Source organism: Grammomys surdaster, unplaced genomic scaffold (assembly GCF_004785775.1).
Source record: "Grammomys surdaster isolate TR1022 unplaced genomic scaffold, NIH_TR_1.0 135, whole genome shotgun sequence".
NCBI classification, from domain to species: Eukaryota; Metazoa; Chordata; class Mammalia; order Rodentia; family Muridae; genus Grammomys; species Grammomys surdaster.
This window is the reverse complement of record NW_021604593.1, coordinates 813,244-832,582: the sequence shown is the minus strand read 5'-3', so window position 1 is coordinate 832,582 and position 19,339 is coordinate 813,244. Positions and strand designations below refer to the sequence as shown.

Genomic DNA, 19,339 nt, shown 5'->3' with positions numbered 1-19,339 from the left:
AGAGAGAGAGAGAGAGAGAGAGAGAGAGAGAGAGAGAGAGAGAGAGAGAGCGCTTCACATGAACAGTAGACTTCCTCAGACATCCCCAAGCCCTCCGTCCAAACAATCTGTAATGAGAACAATCCATTTTTTTGGCCCCAGTGTTAAAGTAGTCAAATTCAGACAATTCCTTACCCCAGATCAAAACAGGAATTATGCAATAAAAGGATTTCAGAAGAGACTTTAGTAACCTGAGAATATGAAAACCAAGAGAGTCTTCAGGTGAATCAAGAAAAACTGCAGAGCAATAGGAGCATAAGAAAGTCTGCTTGTTTTTCACACACTCCAGCACTATGACCCACAGCAGGACACAGGTAAGGCATCTAAGGATGCCTTTCAACAGTTTCACATGCAGAGTGGAAAACAGAGCTCCAGAGACAAAACCAGGCACGGCTTTCCATGTGAGCACCAGCGCTTAAAACCAAAATCAGGATGGACTAGTGAGGCTGAGAGCCTGCTGCTAAGGACCTACCTCCTACATGGTCACGCTGCTGTCTGACCACCACACGTGAATGACACAAGCAGGAACCTGTGCATGCACTCACACATTGTTTAAACTTTTAAATTAAATGCAGGTGTACTGGAATCATGTGTGGTTAGCTTTTTTAAGCATCCTGACTCACAACAGCTGGTTAGGGGTAAGTACATTTCTTTTCCACACGTTCACTTTCCCATTCAAACTACCAACTCTCATTTGCTTGCTAGCTTTCTCCTCTCAAATCAATCTCTCTCTCTCTCTCTCCATTCCCACTATCAAAAGCCATAAGCACAAGGCTATAGCTGCATGATTAACCTTCAGCACAAACAGTAAGTGTGCTTTTTGAGTCCCGAGGCTCTGGCGCTCCAGTGTAAACTGACATGGGTCCCCAAGTGCCCTGGGGTGTGAGAAAAGGGAGCTCAGACAATGGTTTGCTCAGTTTTTAAACAAGGTTCCTTTTGCCTTTTCTCCCAGGAACCACACTGAATATCACACCGTGCAGCTCGGCGATGAAGGCCTTAGAACACTCCCCTTATTTGTTATTTTTAGCAATTTAGTGGACAACGCCTGACAACTAAACATGCCCAGAATAGCTAAAGGGAGGGGGATTATCAGATACCACCAGCAAAAGACAACAACAAAGTTATCACTTCCTCTAACCATAAGGAAGACTCATTTTCCACATCTTTGCAGCATCACAGTTTAACCTTTAGAGTCACATATAAAAATAGTGTTTCACTATAGAACACTAGTGGAAACTGATAAGGCTTCCTGAACTGGGCACTGTTCCATACTCATGTCTATTTTCTTAAAAACAAAGGCAGAAGCTGGGTGTGGTGGTGAATCTCTGCAATCCCAGCATTTGGGAAGACGAGGCAGAAAGACATAGCAAGTTCATTAGAGCCAGGGCTACAGAGACCCCCATCTCAAAACACAGTCAGGACTGGCCAGCCAATGGGATGGCTCAGTGATCAAAGGCACTTGCAGCTTAAGCCTGACTTCATTCAGCACCAATCCCCACTTGGTGGACGGAGAGAACTGACTTCCACAGACATCTACTGAGCTCTGCATGTGTAATTCAGCATGCACACAGGAATGTTCAAATGCATGAGCGTGTACACACACACAGACAGACACACACAGAGACACACACACACAGGATAAATAAATAATTTTATAATTTTTTAAAGGAGTGCAATATATCTGTGTTCATTTTAAAAACTATCATTTGTAAGATGATTACAAACGGAAAAGAACACTTTCATGAGTAGAAAAGGAATTCTCCTGCAGGAGGCAGGTGAGAGTTGTTTGAAAGGAGGACAAAGTGAGATTGATTGGAGAGCCTCTTCCATTTAATCAATCATAATCAGCAATATAAAATCAACCGGAAACATTCTATCTATAAATGACCTATAGAGTGGAAAAAGAAAGGGCTGGTCATTGTGGTGTATGCTTTTAATCCCACCACTTGGAGGCAAAAGCAGTTTGATATCTGAGTTTAAGGTCAGCCTGGTCTGGAAAAATCCTGTCATGAAAAACCAATAAATAAATTTTAAAAATAAATAAAATATAACAAAACCATTTTTTTAAATGGCACAGGAAATTAAAATGGTGAATAAAGCTTCAACAAAGACCAGAGTCATCTGTTAGCAAATGACTTGAAACCAATACAAACTAACAAGATACAATTTATAAAATGTCCATGTATAGCCAAGGAAATCTAATTCTTTATCAGTGTTTGCTGAACACAGGGACAAACATGCCAATATTCTAAGGGTTGTGTAATCTGGAAGACCATATAAAGTGCTACAAATGAATAAAGCATTTTCCTGTGCATACTGACTTATGCATGTGCAGTCAAACACTGGTGATGGCTAGTACAAACTTCACTTTTAAAGAAATTGTGTGTATGTGTCTCCATGTGAGTTTGTGCATGTGAATACAGGCAGGTCCTCTGGAGATGAAGTTTTAGGCAACTGTGGTTGTAAGCCACCTGACATGGGTGCTAGGAACCCAGCCAGGGTCCTCTGGAAGAACAGTAAGCACTCATAGTGCTGAGTCATCTCTCCAGCCCTCATAAGAACATCTCTGACATAAGTGACTGCTACAAAAATAGGAAAGGAGATGCCATCATCCCATGAACACGCTTATTAATACAGGTGTGGCCTTCCCCACACTGAGTATTGAACACTCTGGCTTTTTCTGGCCAGTATCTTTTTGTCTGTCTGTCCACCTGTCTGTCTAAAACAGGATCTCACATAGCCCTGGATGTCCTGGATCTCACATAGCAAAGGAAAACCTTCAACTTCTGATCCCCCTGCTTCTGCCTCCCAAATGGCAGGGCTATAGATGTGTACCCCAGAACCTGCTTGGGCAGCAGCTCTCTCTTGAAGCTGAAGATCACCTGTTCCATAAGAACAGCAGCTGAGAGAATGAGAACTAGTGTACCTGAAGTCACTGATTCCTGATTACCACATGGAGCTGCTCACTAACATGAAAGAAAATTAAAAGTGTAACTTATCAAAACAAACAAGCCTCTATGTAGCCTGAGAAACATCTTAAGACCTCTCAAGCACAGGGATGAAGAAGGTAGGGCTCCTGTACTAATGAGTGGACACAAAAGTATGTAACAGCCGAGGCTGAGGTCGATAACTCTCTGAAGCATGTAAAAGGAGATCTGATATGGGCTCAAACACGGCAAGAAGGACACAAAGCTCTCTAGAAGTAGATCTATCAGATCTAACAGAGGAAAATACACTATGCATCAATATGCAGGACGCTCATCTCTGGGGTCATTGCAATGCACACTTAATTACTGCAGATGTTTTACCTTAACCATAAAATAAAGGTACACCATCAGGGAACAGAGAGAATCAAAGGTATGTTGCATATAAAATACCTGTAAAGTGTATCTGACAGGTAAGTAGAGTTATCTAGTTAAAAGGAAAAAAAAAGAAAAAAGAAAGAAAAGAAAAGGAACAGTCCATTTGAACTGTCCACATATAAATTCTCCTTAGACCAAAAATATTTCTACTGGGGATACGAAATATACAAAGTTTCTATTTGGGCAAATTTTAGTAAGGGGATCACAACAAATACACACAAAGGCACTGGGAATACTGACATAGGGAAGACTTGATCAAAGCAAAGGGCACATGCGGGCTTCAAGGGACCTATGGCTACACTACCTCTGAAGGCATGCCAGATGATCCTGCAGCTACATTCTCCCTCACGGCATCAGGGCTTAGGGATCTTACAGAGTTCATCACTGACTCTGAGGTTTCCACCCACTCACACTCTAAATAGCCAAAGATTATTTTGAAACAAACACCCACTTTTGTAAATGCTGAGAATGCAAATGGCAAACCTTAATGTAATTGGGAACTTAGCCTTTGCATTTAAAAAATAAAAATAAAAAAGAAATACACCCATTAAATTCCTTTCTATCTAGCTACTCCTGAAAGCTAGAAGTGTATGGAATTAATTTCTGACACATTTACTATTTCTAGGACTCAGATTCAGCTGGGGTGAAGCCCCTCCCCAGCAAGAGTATGTTAAAAACAGTCACACTTTGAGAAGTGCATGGATGAGAATGGACGTCTGCTAGCACTTCTACATAATGTGATAACAGACACCAGGGAGATGAGCAAATCTTCTTAGAAACAAATACTTCACACACACCAAGCTGAAGAAACAAGAAAAAAAAAAATATGGAGTGACTTTGTTTCGAAAGTCCAGGAAGAGGGTAAGTTAATATTATTTTTAGGAGACATTCACAGGTAATAAAACTAAAATTTGTACTCTGTGTGCATGGGTGTTTTGCCTTTATGTATGCCTATGTACCATGTGCCCGCAGAAGCCAGAAGAGAACATCAGATCCCTTGGGAATGAAGTTACATGAAGCTGTTAGCCACCACGTGGGTGCTAGAAATTAAATCCGGATCCTCTAGAAGAACGACGAGCATACTTAATGGCTGGACTGTCTTTCTGGGTCCATGAAGAAATAATTGGGGCTGGAAAGATGGCTCAGCTGTTAAAAGCACTAATAGAAATTTGAATCACAGCACCACCAAGTACTTATAGTTCCAGCTTCAGGGGATCTGACACTGGCTTCCTCAGGTACTTGCAACTCTCATGCACATACACACACTCACACCCACACACAAACATGCACACATACCCACATCCAAACCCTCATGTTGACATACACAAAAATAATTTAAAATAAACTAAAACTTTTTAAAATTTTTACATTTTTAAAAATTTTATTTTATATGTAAGAGTGTTTTCCCTGTGTACACATATGTGTAACACATGCATGCCTGGTGTCTTTGAAGTTCGAAAGAGGATGTCAGGTCCCTTAGAACTGGAGTTATAGATGGTTGTGAGCTGCCATACTAAAAACTGAACCTGGGTCTTCTGCAAAAGCGGCAAGTGCTGGGCCATCTCTCCAGCCCCAAAATAAATCTTTTTTTGAAAACTGAAAGTTACCTCAAAGGTTAGGGTGGTAAAAAGCAAACAAGCAAGCAAGCCAGGCATGATGGCACAAGCCTTTAATCACAGCATTAGGAGTCAGAGGCAGGCAGATCTCTGAGTTGAAGGCCAGACTGGACTACACAGGAAACTGAATAGCCAGGGCTATGTAGAAAAACCTTGTCTTGGGAATAAAAAGAAAAGTATTTAAAAAAAGGTAGGCTAGCAGTCAGGTATGGTGGCAACATGCCTTTAAACCCTGAACTCGGGAGGTAGAGGCAGGAGGATCTCTGTGAGGTCGGGGTAGTGGTTCCTTGTGGGGAGGAATGGTAGTGTAGTCAGGGAATGGGAAACAAATGTGCTGGGATACCTCTGGAGTCTTGTCCATGTTTGATTTCTCCGCCTTATAATTATGTGGGTATTTTTATAACCACTAAACTATGTTTAATACATATTTCTTCAACTCTGTATCTCATTACAAAAGAAATAATTAGACTAAAATTGTAACAGGTTCTAAAATGAATTATATGAGCAGCTGAAATGGGTATACTCTATCACTAATTTTGTGGAGTCTTTACAGATTGATTTTGCTTTTTCTCATATGTGTATGGGGAGGGAGGTGTGCATGTGAGTGCTAGTGCATGCAGAGCTAGACATGTCAGCTTACCTTGAGCTGCAGTTACAGGCAATGTGAGTAGCCTGCTGAGGGCAGTGGGAACTGAACCCAGCCTGGTGAAGAACAGTGCAGGCTCTTAACCACTGAGCCATCTTTCTAGTCCTCAGGCTTAATGTTTTTAAAACACTCCAGTGATCTCCAAAGACAGATCCATCACAACCAATGCCAGCTCAAACACGAGACACTTACAGCAAAGCTGGACACCCATCCAGGTGCCACCTGTGCTCTGGAAAACATTACCCTCCATGGGCAGAGTAAATTTTCCTTAATCATAGGAATTCCTTCAAAATATGTTCTCATCAGGGATCAGAGCTAAGCCAAGTACAGCATCACAGACACCTCATATCCAGTTCTCAAATCACTCTTCATCTTTCAGAATGTTTTGGATTTTACTCACAGCCTGGGATAGGGAAGTATTTCAACAACCCTAATACTGCATCACTTCGTCAGAAGTGGCACTAGGCCAAAGGCCAGAAGCCTGTATTTCCTCAGTCTCATTCTGAGCTAACCAGGGTGGTGGAAAGGGTGGAAACCCTGTTGGAAAGAGAAGGGAATGGCAAAGGCAAAGAGCATACAGATGTGCCTAGAACTGGACAGAACCCATGGAGAAGGGCCAGCCAACAGTCCACACCAGCCAGAGATGCTGAAAGGCACCTGTGAAATGCAGCAAGGGACAAAAGACAATGAACAACAATTAGATGGACATAAAATTCTGACAACAATGTACACCAGAAATCAGTGAGATGTTTTCTTAAGAAGAGCTGAGAAATTCCTAAAAATATAAAACCTACTCTGAGCTGTGCATGTAGTAACCATGGAGACTCACACACCTGCCTGTAAGTACCACTGCCCACTAAACTGACAGATAAAAGACATATTCATCTTCCCTACAGGAGATCCCACGAATCTCTCATCAACTAAGTGAATAAACAGAAGAAAAATCAGAAGCAGAAAGAATATTACAATTAATGTGAGTCTGTTTAAGTGCGCAAGTGGGTTTTAGACTAAAGGAACAGTCTATTAATGTGTGCAGTTAAAAAGAACATAAGAAGTCTGACGTAGCATATACCTTTAATCCTAGCCCTGGGGAGGCAGAGGCAAGTGGATCTCTTGAGTTCAAGGCCAGCCTGTTCTACACCTCAAGTTTCAGAACAGTCAGGGGTACATTAAGAAACCTTGTCTCCAAAAACCAAAAACCAAAACCCAAAACCAAATCAAATCAAAACTAAAAAAGAACATAAGGATTGTTTCAGGAAAACCTAGGAGCATGTGGTGACTGCTGTCAAAAACAGGGATCACGGGCAGAATGGGAAGTGCACACATGTCATGTCACTGTTGTAGAGCCACTGCATTTCCTTCATACACTTGTTCTCTTACAGTTAGTGTGTGCAGGAGGGTGCACACATGTGTGGGAGGGTACACACATGCCTGTGGAGGTCAAGAGGACAACCTGTAGGAACTGGTCTCTCCTACTATTGGGTGGGTCCCAGGGATTGTCATCTGGCTTGGCAGCAAGCACCTTTACTTGCTGAGCCATCTCACTGCCCCCAGTGTTGTCTAACAACCCAAGGTCTATCACAGGGCTGTGTTGGGCATGTATACTGTCAGCACTTCTTCAACAGCATATGCTAACTTTCTATGACACACTGTAGTAATTTTCAGAATACTTCAAACTTTCTCATTATTGTTGTATCTGCTATTGGTGATCTAAGCTTGATAACTAGCTTTTTAAACTTAGATTTAATTATTTTTATTTCCAGTGTATGAGGATTGTGCCTGACTACATATGCATGTGCACTGCCTTTGTGCAGTGCATGAGAAGGCTGTTTAGAATTGCAGATGGTTGTAATAAACCACATGAGTGCTGAAAACTGAACCTGGGTCTTCTGCAAGAGCAGCAAGTGCTCTTAATTGCTAAGCCAACACTGAACCTTTGATGTCACTAGTGTTTTAGAATACTACAAACCATGTCCATATAAAATGGCAAATGTAATAGATAACTGTGTGTTCTCTAAGTCTACTGGCTGGTTATTTCTCCACTTTTTCTCTTCTCCCAGGCCTCCTTATTCTGAAACAACAGTATTTACCTCTGTGTGTGAATAGCTTCCTACAAAAGACTCTAAGTGTTCAAGTCAAAGGAAGAGTCCAACATCACCTACTTTAAATAGAAAATTAAACATAGTTAATGAGACATGCATACCAGAACTGAAGTAAGTCAAAGAAAGGCCACTTTTGACAACAACCAGGTTATATGTGGAGAAGAAAAATGGCAGAAATGCAAAATGCTCCTCTAGGGAGCACATGAATTAGGAGCACAGGAGCCTTCACAATGATGGAGGAAACTCAACCAGTCTAGACAGAAGATCAAACTAGCCACCACAAGCCCTCAAACCAAAGCCAGCCTCTAGCTGTAAAGGCTGAGAAAGTTGCCCGTAGTTTACAGCTACAGCAGCTGACTCATGAGGTTTAAAGAAAGATGACTTCTCAACCGTATGAGAGTGCAAGATGAAGCAGCAGTCAGCGCAGGAGCTACAGCTCTGATAACAGATCATTAATAATGTCTATACCAAACAATAGCTTCCTACTGGACGGTGCCACCTAGGGCTCCAAGAGCTAGAGAAATCCATTCTTGACTGTAGAGCCTCAAAGGACAGTCTGGATCTCTTACTAGACATTAATGATACGGCTGATGACTTAAAGTGAAGCCAACGGGTCATTTACTATTCTGAACTTTCAAGGGCCCTGGACACTGTATCTTCTCTGCCTGCTCCCTATTCGACAACAAAGCCTGGATGACAGCAAGACTGTTTCCAGCATGCTTTTCTGAAAATGTTAATGTCGGTGCTGAAGCCTCCAGCTCAGAGAAAAGATCCTTCTCGACATATTACTGAGCACGTCCCTGGTCACCCGACAGCTCGAGTCCTCACATTTGCTAACAGTCAATGTGGCACAGCTTCCATTCTCGCCACTCGCAGCTTATTTAAAGTCAGGCAAGGTGGTGAGTGCATGTGATCCCAGCCCCTTAGAAAATTAAGTATAAAAGCTAAAAAGATAAGACCGGGGTATAACCCTGCCACACAAACCTGACCACCTAAGTCTAATCTCTAAACCACAGAACCAACTCTCAGATTCAGATCAGTCTCAGATCTCTACCCAAGTGTCATATCACATACACAAATTAATTTTTTCACAAAATATTCAATTGTATACTTATAATTTATTCAACACAGATTATATGAAAAAAGAAATCTCACACTAACAAGACTCTCTGCAGGTAAAGGCACTGCCTAACAAGCCTGATGACCCAAGTTCATTATCTACGTCCCACGGGACAAAAGAAGACAACTAACTCCTGCAAGTTCTTCCACACATAAGCCATAGCATATACATGCCCTATCACCATATAAATAAACACAATTTTGGAAGAAAAAAATCATTTTATCTGTATGCCCTAAATCATTTCCTTATAATAACCACTGCTTAACAATTTTAAATCTAGCTTTATATATCATTTAAAATATTCAAAAGCCAGGAATACACATGCAATCTCAGACCTTGGGAAGTAGAAACAGGAAGTTTAGAGTTCAAGGTCACCTTTGGCTACATGGCAAGTTAAAGGCCAGTATGAATTAGAGAAAACTCAATCTCAAAACCATAACACAACAAAACATAAACTTGGCTTTGGTTCTGGTTTGTTTCCATAAAACGATTAGCCAAATGGGGCTGAGGAGATGGCTCAGCTGGTAAAGTACTTGCCACACAAATATGAGGACTTGAGTTCAGATCCCCAGTGCCGGTGTGGAAAAGCCAGGTGTGATGGTGTCCACCTGTAACAACCAGTCCGGGGAAGCAGACATGGATTCCTGGATTGCTGGCCAGCCAGTGTAGTTAAATCAGTGAGCTCTGGCTCTCACGTGTGTGCACAAACATAAACACGCGCGCACACACACACACACGCATATGCAAATGCTATTTATTTATCAGGACAGTTTTTAGATTTATTTACCTGGCTGCAAAAGCCAATTTTTTGTTTAACCTATATGAAATGTGTTGATGTAGGTTTTCAATTACTTCTTTTTTTCCTGAGTGAAAGCTGCAGGAGGGGTATTTAGTGTAAAGCAGCTGGGAGGCTAAAGGCTGTAACAACCAACTGGGTACTACAGGGTGACAGGCTTGTTTCCTTATGGTTTCTGTTTTATTTATTTTACATTGCATCTTTCCAATACACAAATATATTAAGTTAGTTTAAATTACCAGCCATGCTGGACAGTGGTGACGTTGCCCTTTAATCCCAGGACTCGGGAGGCAGAGACAGGCAGATTTTTGAGTTCAAGGCCACCTTAGTCTCCAAAGTTAGGTCCAGGACAGCCAGGGCTACACAAAGAAACCCTGTCTCAAAATCCCCCATCACCAAAAAATATATATATGTGTGTGTGTGTGTGTGTGTGTGTGTGTGTGTGTGTGTGTGTATGTATGTATGTATGTATTAAAAGTCAAACTAAAATAAGACTAAGAAACCCTTATGTTTCTTAGATACTACAGGCTCCAAGGCCACACTAGATCAGTGCCCCTGAGGAATCCCCACAGACTAGAGGGGCTGTCTCCCCAGTTCAGCAGAGGGTTGAGTCATAGTCTAAACCACCGACTGCCTCAATAGTACTGACAGAAATTAGATCACATGACCTATGAGATCATGATGTATCCACCCTCATCACAGAAAATCTTGGTGCCTAAAAAACAGCCGATTTTCTGGTCTAATGCAACCTCTGTGACATACAGGACAAACCCTTCTCCAAAGCCCCAAAGAAAATCCCATCAAGGGTTCCAGCACCTGAGGAAACTGTAACAACAAACTTGAGTTTCCCTGTACTTTCCTAGTCTAGCACCTCTTAGCCAAGTTTTAAAGTTTTGTTTTCCTCGTTGGCTCACAGAACATCCCTCAGATTGTTTATTAAGTATTAATTAAAAATTATTACTATTTATCTCAGATAAGAGGACTGCATGTAAAGGAACGGTATAGAAGGCCCTCTAGCAGCTGCCACGTCTGCCCTTAGTCTGCCCATCTGCCATAATCTACTACTTAAACCGTGCACTGCCCTTTTGTTTATGGTTTTTTAAATTTATTCTTTTGTTTATGACTTTTTTTTTAAAAAAGAAATTGCCCACTAAAAGACAGCAGAGGGGGCTGGAGATATGGCTCAGTGGTTGAGAGCACTAAGAGCACTGACTAAAAACTTTGAGGACCCAGGTTCAATTCCCAGCACCCACGTGGTAGCTCACAACTAACTGTCTGTAACTCCAAGATCTGACACCCTCACAGCGACATGCAGGCAGAATACTAATATACATAAAAAAATAAATAATTTGAAAAAAAAAGCAGCAGAAAAAATACATTTAGATCAATACCTTATCTTTAAAATTGTCCACAGGTTTTTTTTTTTTATTTTTTTTGTTTTTTTTTTTTAGGTTTATTTCTTTTTCTTTTCTGGTTTTGTTTGTTTGTTTGTTTGTTTGTTGAGACAGGGTATCTCTGAGTAGTCCTGTCCTAGCTATCCTGGGTCTCTCTTTGTAGACCAGGTTACCCTCAAACTCACAGGCTAGCCTCTGTCTCCAGAGTGCTGGGATTAACAGCATGTGTCACCACTGTCCAGTAACAATTTTGTTTCTTACCTTCAAATACTGTCATAGATATGGCTGTTACACAGTTTTAACATAATTAGGACAAATTAGATAAAACCAAACTATGACCTAGACTCATGTCGGCCATGTTTTCATTTCATATAACACAAGGGGATTACGGCTTTTGTCCCTGAAAGGTCATGGCTGCTGGGGCATACATACCTCCAGCTCTTTAATTTTTTCTTCTGCTATTTTCTGTTTGTCTAACAGCTGGTTGTGAATCACTTCCTTGGACTGTAGAATAAACCTAGAAAACAAAAGAGTTGAAAGTTATACCACATGATTACTGTACTCAAAACCAGTTGTTACAAACCACATTAACCCAGGAGGCAAAAGCCTCTAGATTCAGGACAAAAAAACTGTTCCATCAAATAAACTTTGGAAACCATAACAGTTTTCAAGCATTATTGGCCAAGAAAAAGTAAAGGGATAAAGGTAAATTCTGCTTTGTTATTTAAAAGACATTCTGGCATTGAAAATATTTACAGATAGGAAAAAACGGCAAAAGCATTAAAAAGTCACCATATAAACTACAAAAATGTGCCAGGCAGTGGTGGCGCACGCCTTGAATCCCAGCACTTGGGAGGCAGAGGCAGGCAGATTTCTGAGTTCGAGGCCAGCCTGGTCTACAGAGTGAGTTCCAGGACAGCCAGGGCCACACAGAGAAACCTTGTCTCGAAAAACCAAAAAAAAAAAAAAAAAAACCTACAAAAATTTCCAGTAACTTTGAGTTGTCTTTTTTGTGTAGACTTTTTAAAGCAGTATTTGTAAATTGGCGCGTCCTTCCATCTTTTTGGCTTTTTGTAACAGCAGTAACTCATGACCTTTAAAGTCACAATCGAGCACTGTGTTAAGATCAATGCCTTAGTGTCTATATGAGCTCCTCACACAAAGGCACTGCATAAGCCATAGTGTCTTTTATTACTATTCCCAGTGTGTAATACCTCTGCAAAGCTCAAAACACACAAACAGAAAATTTTAACTTTTTCCATTTTACAGTCAGGCATACTATTCACCGCTGTTAGAGTCCATTTAGGGGAAGTTTTATGTATTAACACTGAATTGTGATATTAAATTCATAATTCTTGCTGCAGGAAAAGGAAAAACAAACTGTTTCAGAGCCTCAAGGAAAAGAACTGAATGAAGTATTTCTCTTCTGGAACCAAGGAAAAACTCCAATTACTTAAAATGACTTTCAAGATTATTCAATCTTGTTAAAATAGATTTCAAGAAACAATTACGATTACTTTTTAAAGGTAATTTATTTTTATATACGTTGTTATTTTGCCTGCATATGTTTCTGTGTAAGGGTGTCGAAGGGGTGCTGAGAATTGAACCTGAGTCCTCTGGAAGAGGACAGCCAGTGCTCTTAACCACTGAGCCACTGCTGCAGCCCAACAATTATAAATATGTAATTGGAGAGTTTCACCTCTCTACATTTAAGGATTCGTCAGCAAAGACCTAAACATTACCTTTTAACAAAAGAAGCCAAACAAACTGTGATATCAACATGTGACTTTTCTCTGCCAACTTCAAAGAAACAACAGGATGCCTAGGTAGGATCTCACTAAGAAACTCTGTTACCATGGATACTGAACAAAGGACACTCACAGAGCAACTGGAGACCTGACATCTGAGAAAAAAAACTTTTTCTTCTCCTTCATGAATACACTTTACTATACATATTAATACAGTCCCACAAACTCTTTCATGCCAGTAATCATTAAACTTCTTCATCCGTGATGTCATTCACCCAGATATCTTTTTTTAAGGTTTATTTTACTTTTATGTGTATGATGTTTTGTCTGTGTGTATCTGTGTGCACTACATGTATGGCTGGCATCCATGGAGGTCAGAAGCGGACATCAGACACCCTGGAAATGGAGTTAAAGGTGGTAATGAGCCGCCATGTGGTGCTGGAAAATGACCAGGGTCCTCTGCAAGAGCAACAAGTGCTCTTAATGGCTGAGCCACCTCTCTATTCCTAAGTCTAGCTATTTTAACTGATGGTTCTTCATTATATCCTGGGAAGATGGTTCACACTCATAAAATAATAATAATAACAATTAATTAACTGTAGGTCTTTCCCTATAGAATCTATCATATCTAAACATTCTTACTGGACAAGAGACATGTGTTATTTCAGATAAGGCTGAGTCACACTGAAGGGTTTTTCTCTTTCAGAATCAGGGAATGTTATTCTGAACTACACAAGGTCTTAATGACATGACATGAAAAGCATCACGCAGGCAAGGTCCAGGAGTAGCTGGTTATTGTATTCATGCACAATTTTCAAACAGCACTGACTGTCTACCATTGGGTAGTATTCTCAAATGAGAGACCATTAGACATCAGCTTTCTTAGTGTCTGGGAAATTTTCAAGGCTAAGATTAGAGGGCAAGTCATTACTTTATGTGGCCTTTAAAAGGAAAGTTATCTGAACAGATACTAAATCCCTTGTGCAGAAAATAAAGTCACTAGAAAGCAAGAAGAGTAAACAACAGAAACACGTTGTCCATGGCCACACATCCTTAAGGTCGCTGTGTCAGCCTGGCCAAATTCACAGGCTAGAGCCAGCCAGCCTACTACTGTGAACCTAAAACATCTCAGTCATTCAGGTTTTAAACAAGATGAGTACTTTATAAGCCCAAGTGTCTACCTAAAGGGGCTGCTGCATACAAAAGTCAAAAACAGAATGTGTGGGAAGTTGTTTAAGCCTTCAATTCAAAATACGGCACAGATGCTCTATACAGCCATTAGAAAGACTTCCAGAAGGCTGACATTTCTGAACAGTCCTTAGGAAATGAGTTTCTATGATCTAAGAGGCAGAGAATTATTTGGAGACAATGTATCATGAGTCTTACTATCAAAAATATTAAAGTACACAGTTTCCAGAAGAGAATCTCATAGAGATCCTGCCTGTTTCTATAAACAGATAATAAAATGATTGTAATTGAAAATGCACCAAAAAAAAAAAAAAACAAGGAAAAGAATTCTCCTGTGACAAATGATGAGCAGCCAGTGTACAGGTGACAGCTGGTATTACATAACCTTTATTAGAGTCATTGCTTTGAAAAGGACCTCCATTTTCACCTGGAAGCCAATGCCCTATGGCTCTGCAAAGCCAGCTTTTAAAGACATGTGACCTTCTGCATCCACTCCTAATTTATTTGCAATTATGTCACCTGGATAACATACTTCTCTGATTTTCCCCTCTATGAGGAACACCACAGGCTATGATTTACATCACACTATAGAGCTGACAGATGAGCTTCACTTTCTTATAATTCAATTTGGATCAAAAGTATTATGCAGCCAGGCAGTGGTGGCACACACCTTGAATCCCAACACTTGGGAGGCAGAGGCAGGAGGATTTCTGAGTTCGAGGCCAGCCTGGTCTACAGAATGAGTTCCAGGACAGCCAGGGCTACACAGAGAAACCCTGTCTCGAAAAACAAAAACAAAAACAAAAAAAAACAAAAAAAAAGTATTATGCACCTCCCAGAAATACAATTCATGACCAGTGGCAATGTAGTTTGCTAGGTACACTTCGAAAGTATGGTCACCTGAACATATGCCCTTCAAAAGACAAAATGCTCACAACATTTGACTTCATTTGGATAGGTTTCTTTTAAAAATCTTAATGGCATTTCATTTTCAGGACATTCACAAATTAAGTAGCACAAAAAGGGATGAATAAGAATCAACCAAACTGGAACTAGACAAGGTGGTATACACCTGTAATCCTGACCCTAGGAAGGCAGAAGCAGAAGAGTTCAAAGTCACCCCTGGCTACAGAAAGATTTTGAGGCCAACCTCAACTACATGAGAATCCATTTGGAAAAGCCAAGAGTTTCTAAAAGAGACTCTGTTAGATTAGAAGTTAAATTTTTTGTTAAGTTACAAAGCAGAAAGTAGGTTTTCACCCCCAGAAGTCTCTGAGGAATTATGGAGGCCTTGAGTATTTGCACTGACCAGAAAAAAGGAAAGAACAGGTAAAAACAGGCCAGTATGAGGGTACACCTAGAAAAATCATCTATTCAAGGCAGATTTCCAAAGGGTTCCACCTTTTGCCTAAGAGTACTGAAAAAATAAATTTGCCTTTTTGTAGGATACAATAAAACTACCTTAGGAGTGAGTAGAATAACCAAATAAAAATTATCTTTTAAGAATATATAAGCAAGACTTTAATCCCAGTACTTGGGTGGCAGAGACAGACAGCTCTCTGTGAGTTTGAAGTCAGCCTAGTCTATGTAGTAAGTTCTACATAATGAGACCCTCTCTAAAAACAAGCAGACAAAACAAACAAACAAACATAAAAGGATATATAACCAGGAGCTGGGGCAATAGCTCAGTGGTTAAGAGCACTCACTGTTCTTCTATAGCACCCAGATTCTATTCCTAGCACTCACATGGTTGATGGTTGATAACAACCATCTATAACTCTAATTCCAGTGGATCTGATGCCTAGTCCAAACTCTGAGACATGTATGTGTGCACATACATACATTCAGCAAAACACTCATACATATAATCTTTACACATACACACGCACACCCACACCCACACACACACAGAGGAGCTGGAGAGATGGCCCAGCTTAGAAGACAGCAAACCATTCTTGCACAGGACCTGTGTTTGATGCTCTGCATCCATGTCAGACAGCTCACAACCACCTGTAACTCCAGCTTCACTTCTGGCCTAACACATGTGCACTTAGCCATCCATAGACAAAATTTAAAGCAATAGGGGCTGGAGAGATGGCTCAGCGGTTAAGAGCACTGACTCTTCCTCCAGAGGTCCTGAGTTCAATTCCCAGCAACCACATGATGGCCCATAACCTGTATGCTTTCTTCTAGTGTGTCTGAAGACAGCTACAGTACACTCACATAAATAAAAAAATCTTTAAAGTAATAAAAATTAATCTAAGTAGTATATCCCTTTAATTCCTGTACTTGTACGACACAAGCAGACAGATCTCTGAGTTCTCTACACAGAAAGTTCCCAGGACAACCAAAGCTACACAGAGAAATCCTGTCTTGAAAAAACCGGAAAAGCCGGGTGGTGGTGGTGCACGCCTTTAATCCCAGCACTTGGGAGGCAGAGGCAGGCGGATTTCTGAGTTCAATAGTTCGAGGCTAGCCTGGTCTACAGAGTGAGTTCCAGGATAGCCAAGGCTACACAGAGAAACCCTGTCTTGAAAAACCAAAAAAAAAAAAAAAGAAAAACCGGAAGAAAAAAAAAAGCTGTACAGTGTGAGTGTGTCTCTATGTGAACAAGCATTCATGACATGTCCCAATGCCTCAGATTCATGGGAAAGACAACACTTCCCCTGGTTCAAGTGCAAATGCTAGGAAGTGGCCAATCTTTAGCTAAAAACAGTATCTGCAAAAAGTGTGAAGTACAGCTTCCTCCTCCTGGATAACTGAATGATCAGCTCCCAGACACTCCCCTATAGAGACTGCTACCTACCAAGGTAAGATAGCCCACCTCTTCCTTCATGCTGTACACAATAAAAGCACTCGGTATCCAGGATGCTGGTGTACTTCCATCTGAGCATGCAGCCCATCCAATATAAATCCTATGTCTGTCTTTCTTAATCTCTCTTTGTTCCCACTTAGGTTCCCAGCACCAGCCACAGGAGCCATGACGATAACCCATAACCATAAGCTAGCTTTCACAGGCCAAGGCATACAACAACTATAGACCCCCAAATATGTTAAGATCAAAACTTACCTTACAGTTCTCCTAGTTAGACAAGTGGCATAGTTCAAGTTAACTATAAGAAAGTCTAATAAAATGTACTCAAGGGGCCAACAAGACAGCTCAGCAGGTAAAGTAACAGCTTTGGAAGCCTGAGGACCTGAGTTTGATCCTCAGAACACACATTAAAGGTGGAGAAAAAAAACAGCTCTCAAAGTTGTTCTTTGTACTCATGGCACAGAATGCACACATGCATCTACATCACACACACACACACACACACACACACCCTTACGTACCTAAATTTTAAAAAAATCACTCAACATAGGGAGTGGAGAGATGCCTTAGTGTTATGAGTGCTTGCTGTTCTTCTAGAGGACCAAGCTAAGTTCCCAGCACCCACACTGGCTAACAGCCATCTATAATACAACTCCAGGAAATACAACTCCTGCTTTTGGCCTCTGCACACCCAGCACACATGTGTCATGAACATTTATGAAAAAATAAATAAAAATGTTTAACCTTTTCTTATTTATGTAGACTAAAAAAAAATGAATAAAACATACACAAAAAAAGGCCTTAAGTTCTCTAACGTAGGAGAAAAGAAGAGAGAGGAAAGAAACATGTAAAGAGATCATGAGCTTCCACTTTCTTCTTTTGTTTGTTTTTTAAGACAGGGTTTCTCTGTGTAGCCCTGGCTGTCCTGGAACTTGATCTGTAGAACAGGCTGGCCACAAATCCAGAGATCTGCCAGCCTCTGCTTCTTCCCAAGTGCTGGGTTTAAAAGTGTGTACAACAACTGCCTGGCTGAACCTGCACTTTCTTAAACAAACCAACCACCACTCTCAGATACTTGGTGTCCCAGCCAGTTTCAAAAATGAAAACACACACACAATGGACAAAGTATAAACCACTGCAAACCAAAGATAATGGTAGTCTTAAGGGCAGCCAGAGAATGACACATTATTTAGAGATAAGAATTATAAACTATACAAGAAGACAATGGTGTGACATTTTCAAAGAGCTTTTTTAAAAAAGTATCAACCAGGTGAAAATATACTTCAAAAATAAAAGAAATTAATACAAAAGCTGAGAATATTCATCTTGGCAAACATATGCCATAGGAATGCTACAAATAGTTCCTCCACAGTCTTCCTCATCTTTAGTCTCAGCACTCCAGAGGCAGAGGCAAGAGGACCTCTAAATTCAAGACCAGCCTGGTTGTTATGTGTAGGACCGTGATAAGATGATTTGATCTCCCCAGTAGAGCACTGGTTTTGAGATAGCCGGAGACCCAACAGATGTCCATTGCCTGTGTAGGGACGGCACATATCTTGACACGCCTCCGGATTCCAGACTCCTAACACACAGTCTAGACCTCCATTTAACCTGCGCCTCGGTCACGTTTGGCTATGCAGCCCCTCCCAAAAGGGTGTCACCTAACACAGCGAGAGGGCGTGACTACAGGCTTCAGCCTCGAGAGATTTCCATATTCATGAGTTACCTAAAGGCCAGAGGGCGTAGCCAATTACTTATTCCTTCCCAGTCCCTCCTCTCTTCCCCCTCCCTATTTAAGCCAGGCCCACTCTGGCTTAAGGGGGGGGGGGTATGTGCACATCCAGATCCAACTACCATCTGCCATGAACAATAAAGCTTTGGAACCCCCTTGGACTTTCTTGTGTTATCGGGGCCTGCTTTCGTGGAAAGCCTCCCCGGGTTTCTGCCACGGGACCCGCAGTTATGGGTGAGTATCATCCAAGCAAATCAACTGCCATCTTAGAGAGTTTAGTTGTACCCCCTGGCAAAGAGATTATCAAGCTGGGTCTGTTTTACATCACCTCATGGAGGAGGAGGATCAGAAGATTATCACCTAAGTATCTATCGACCTTACTGCCTGCTGTATGTAACTGTCATTTAATTGCATGTGGCCTCTGAGAAGTGTTAGACAGACCAGGGAAGGTGAGAGGAGGGGGCTCCATCTATGCGGCTACAAGGACACCTTCATCCTTGCTGGGTAAAGGTTTTCCAGGTGCAGTTTGCTGAGGGGGGCACCCACACCCCTGTAGGTAACCCCAATAAATTCATTGGTTCTCCAGAGTGAACTCAGGCAGAATTGTACCTAAGCTGTCCTTTAGACCTTAGGAAAAGGGGCAGACATTGCTTATTTCTCCTCTTAGGAAATAATTTTAGCAACATAATCTACTTAGTAAGAGACATACAGTGAGTTTAAAAAAAAGGGGGGGGGGGCGGGCCTTGAATTCCAGCACTTGGGAGGCAGAGGCAGGTGGATT

General features: G+C 41.2%; 1 protein-coding gene across 1 annotated transcript in view; it reads right to left on the bottom strand.

Moving 5' to 3' along the window:
• The window catches only part of Pfdn1 (prefoldin subunit 1), a 51,087-nt gene that overhangs the window by 17,880 nt on the left and 13,868 nt on the right, over nt 1–19,339 (bottom strand). Inside the window, exon 3 of the mRNA XM_028762799.1 lies at nt 11,508–11,592. Within this exon, the coding sequence (XP_028618632.1) occupies nt 11,508–11,592 (85 nt within the window). The remainder of the gene's footprint in view (nt 1–11,507; nt 11,593–19,339) is intronic.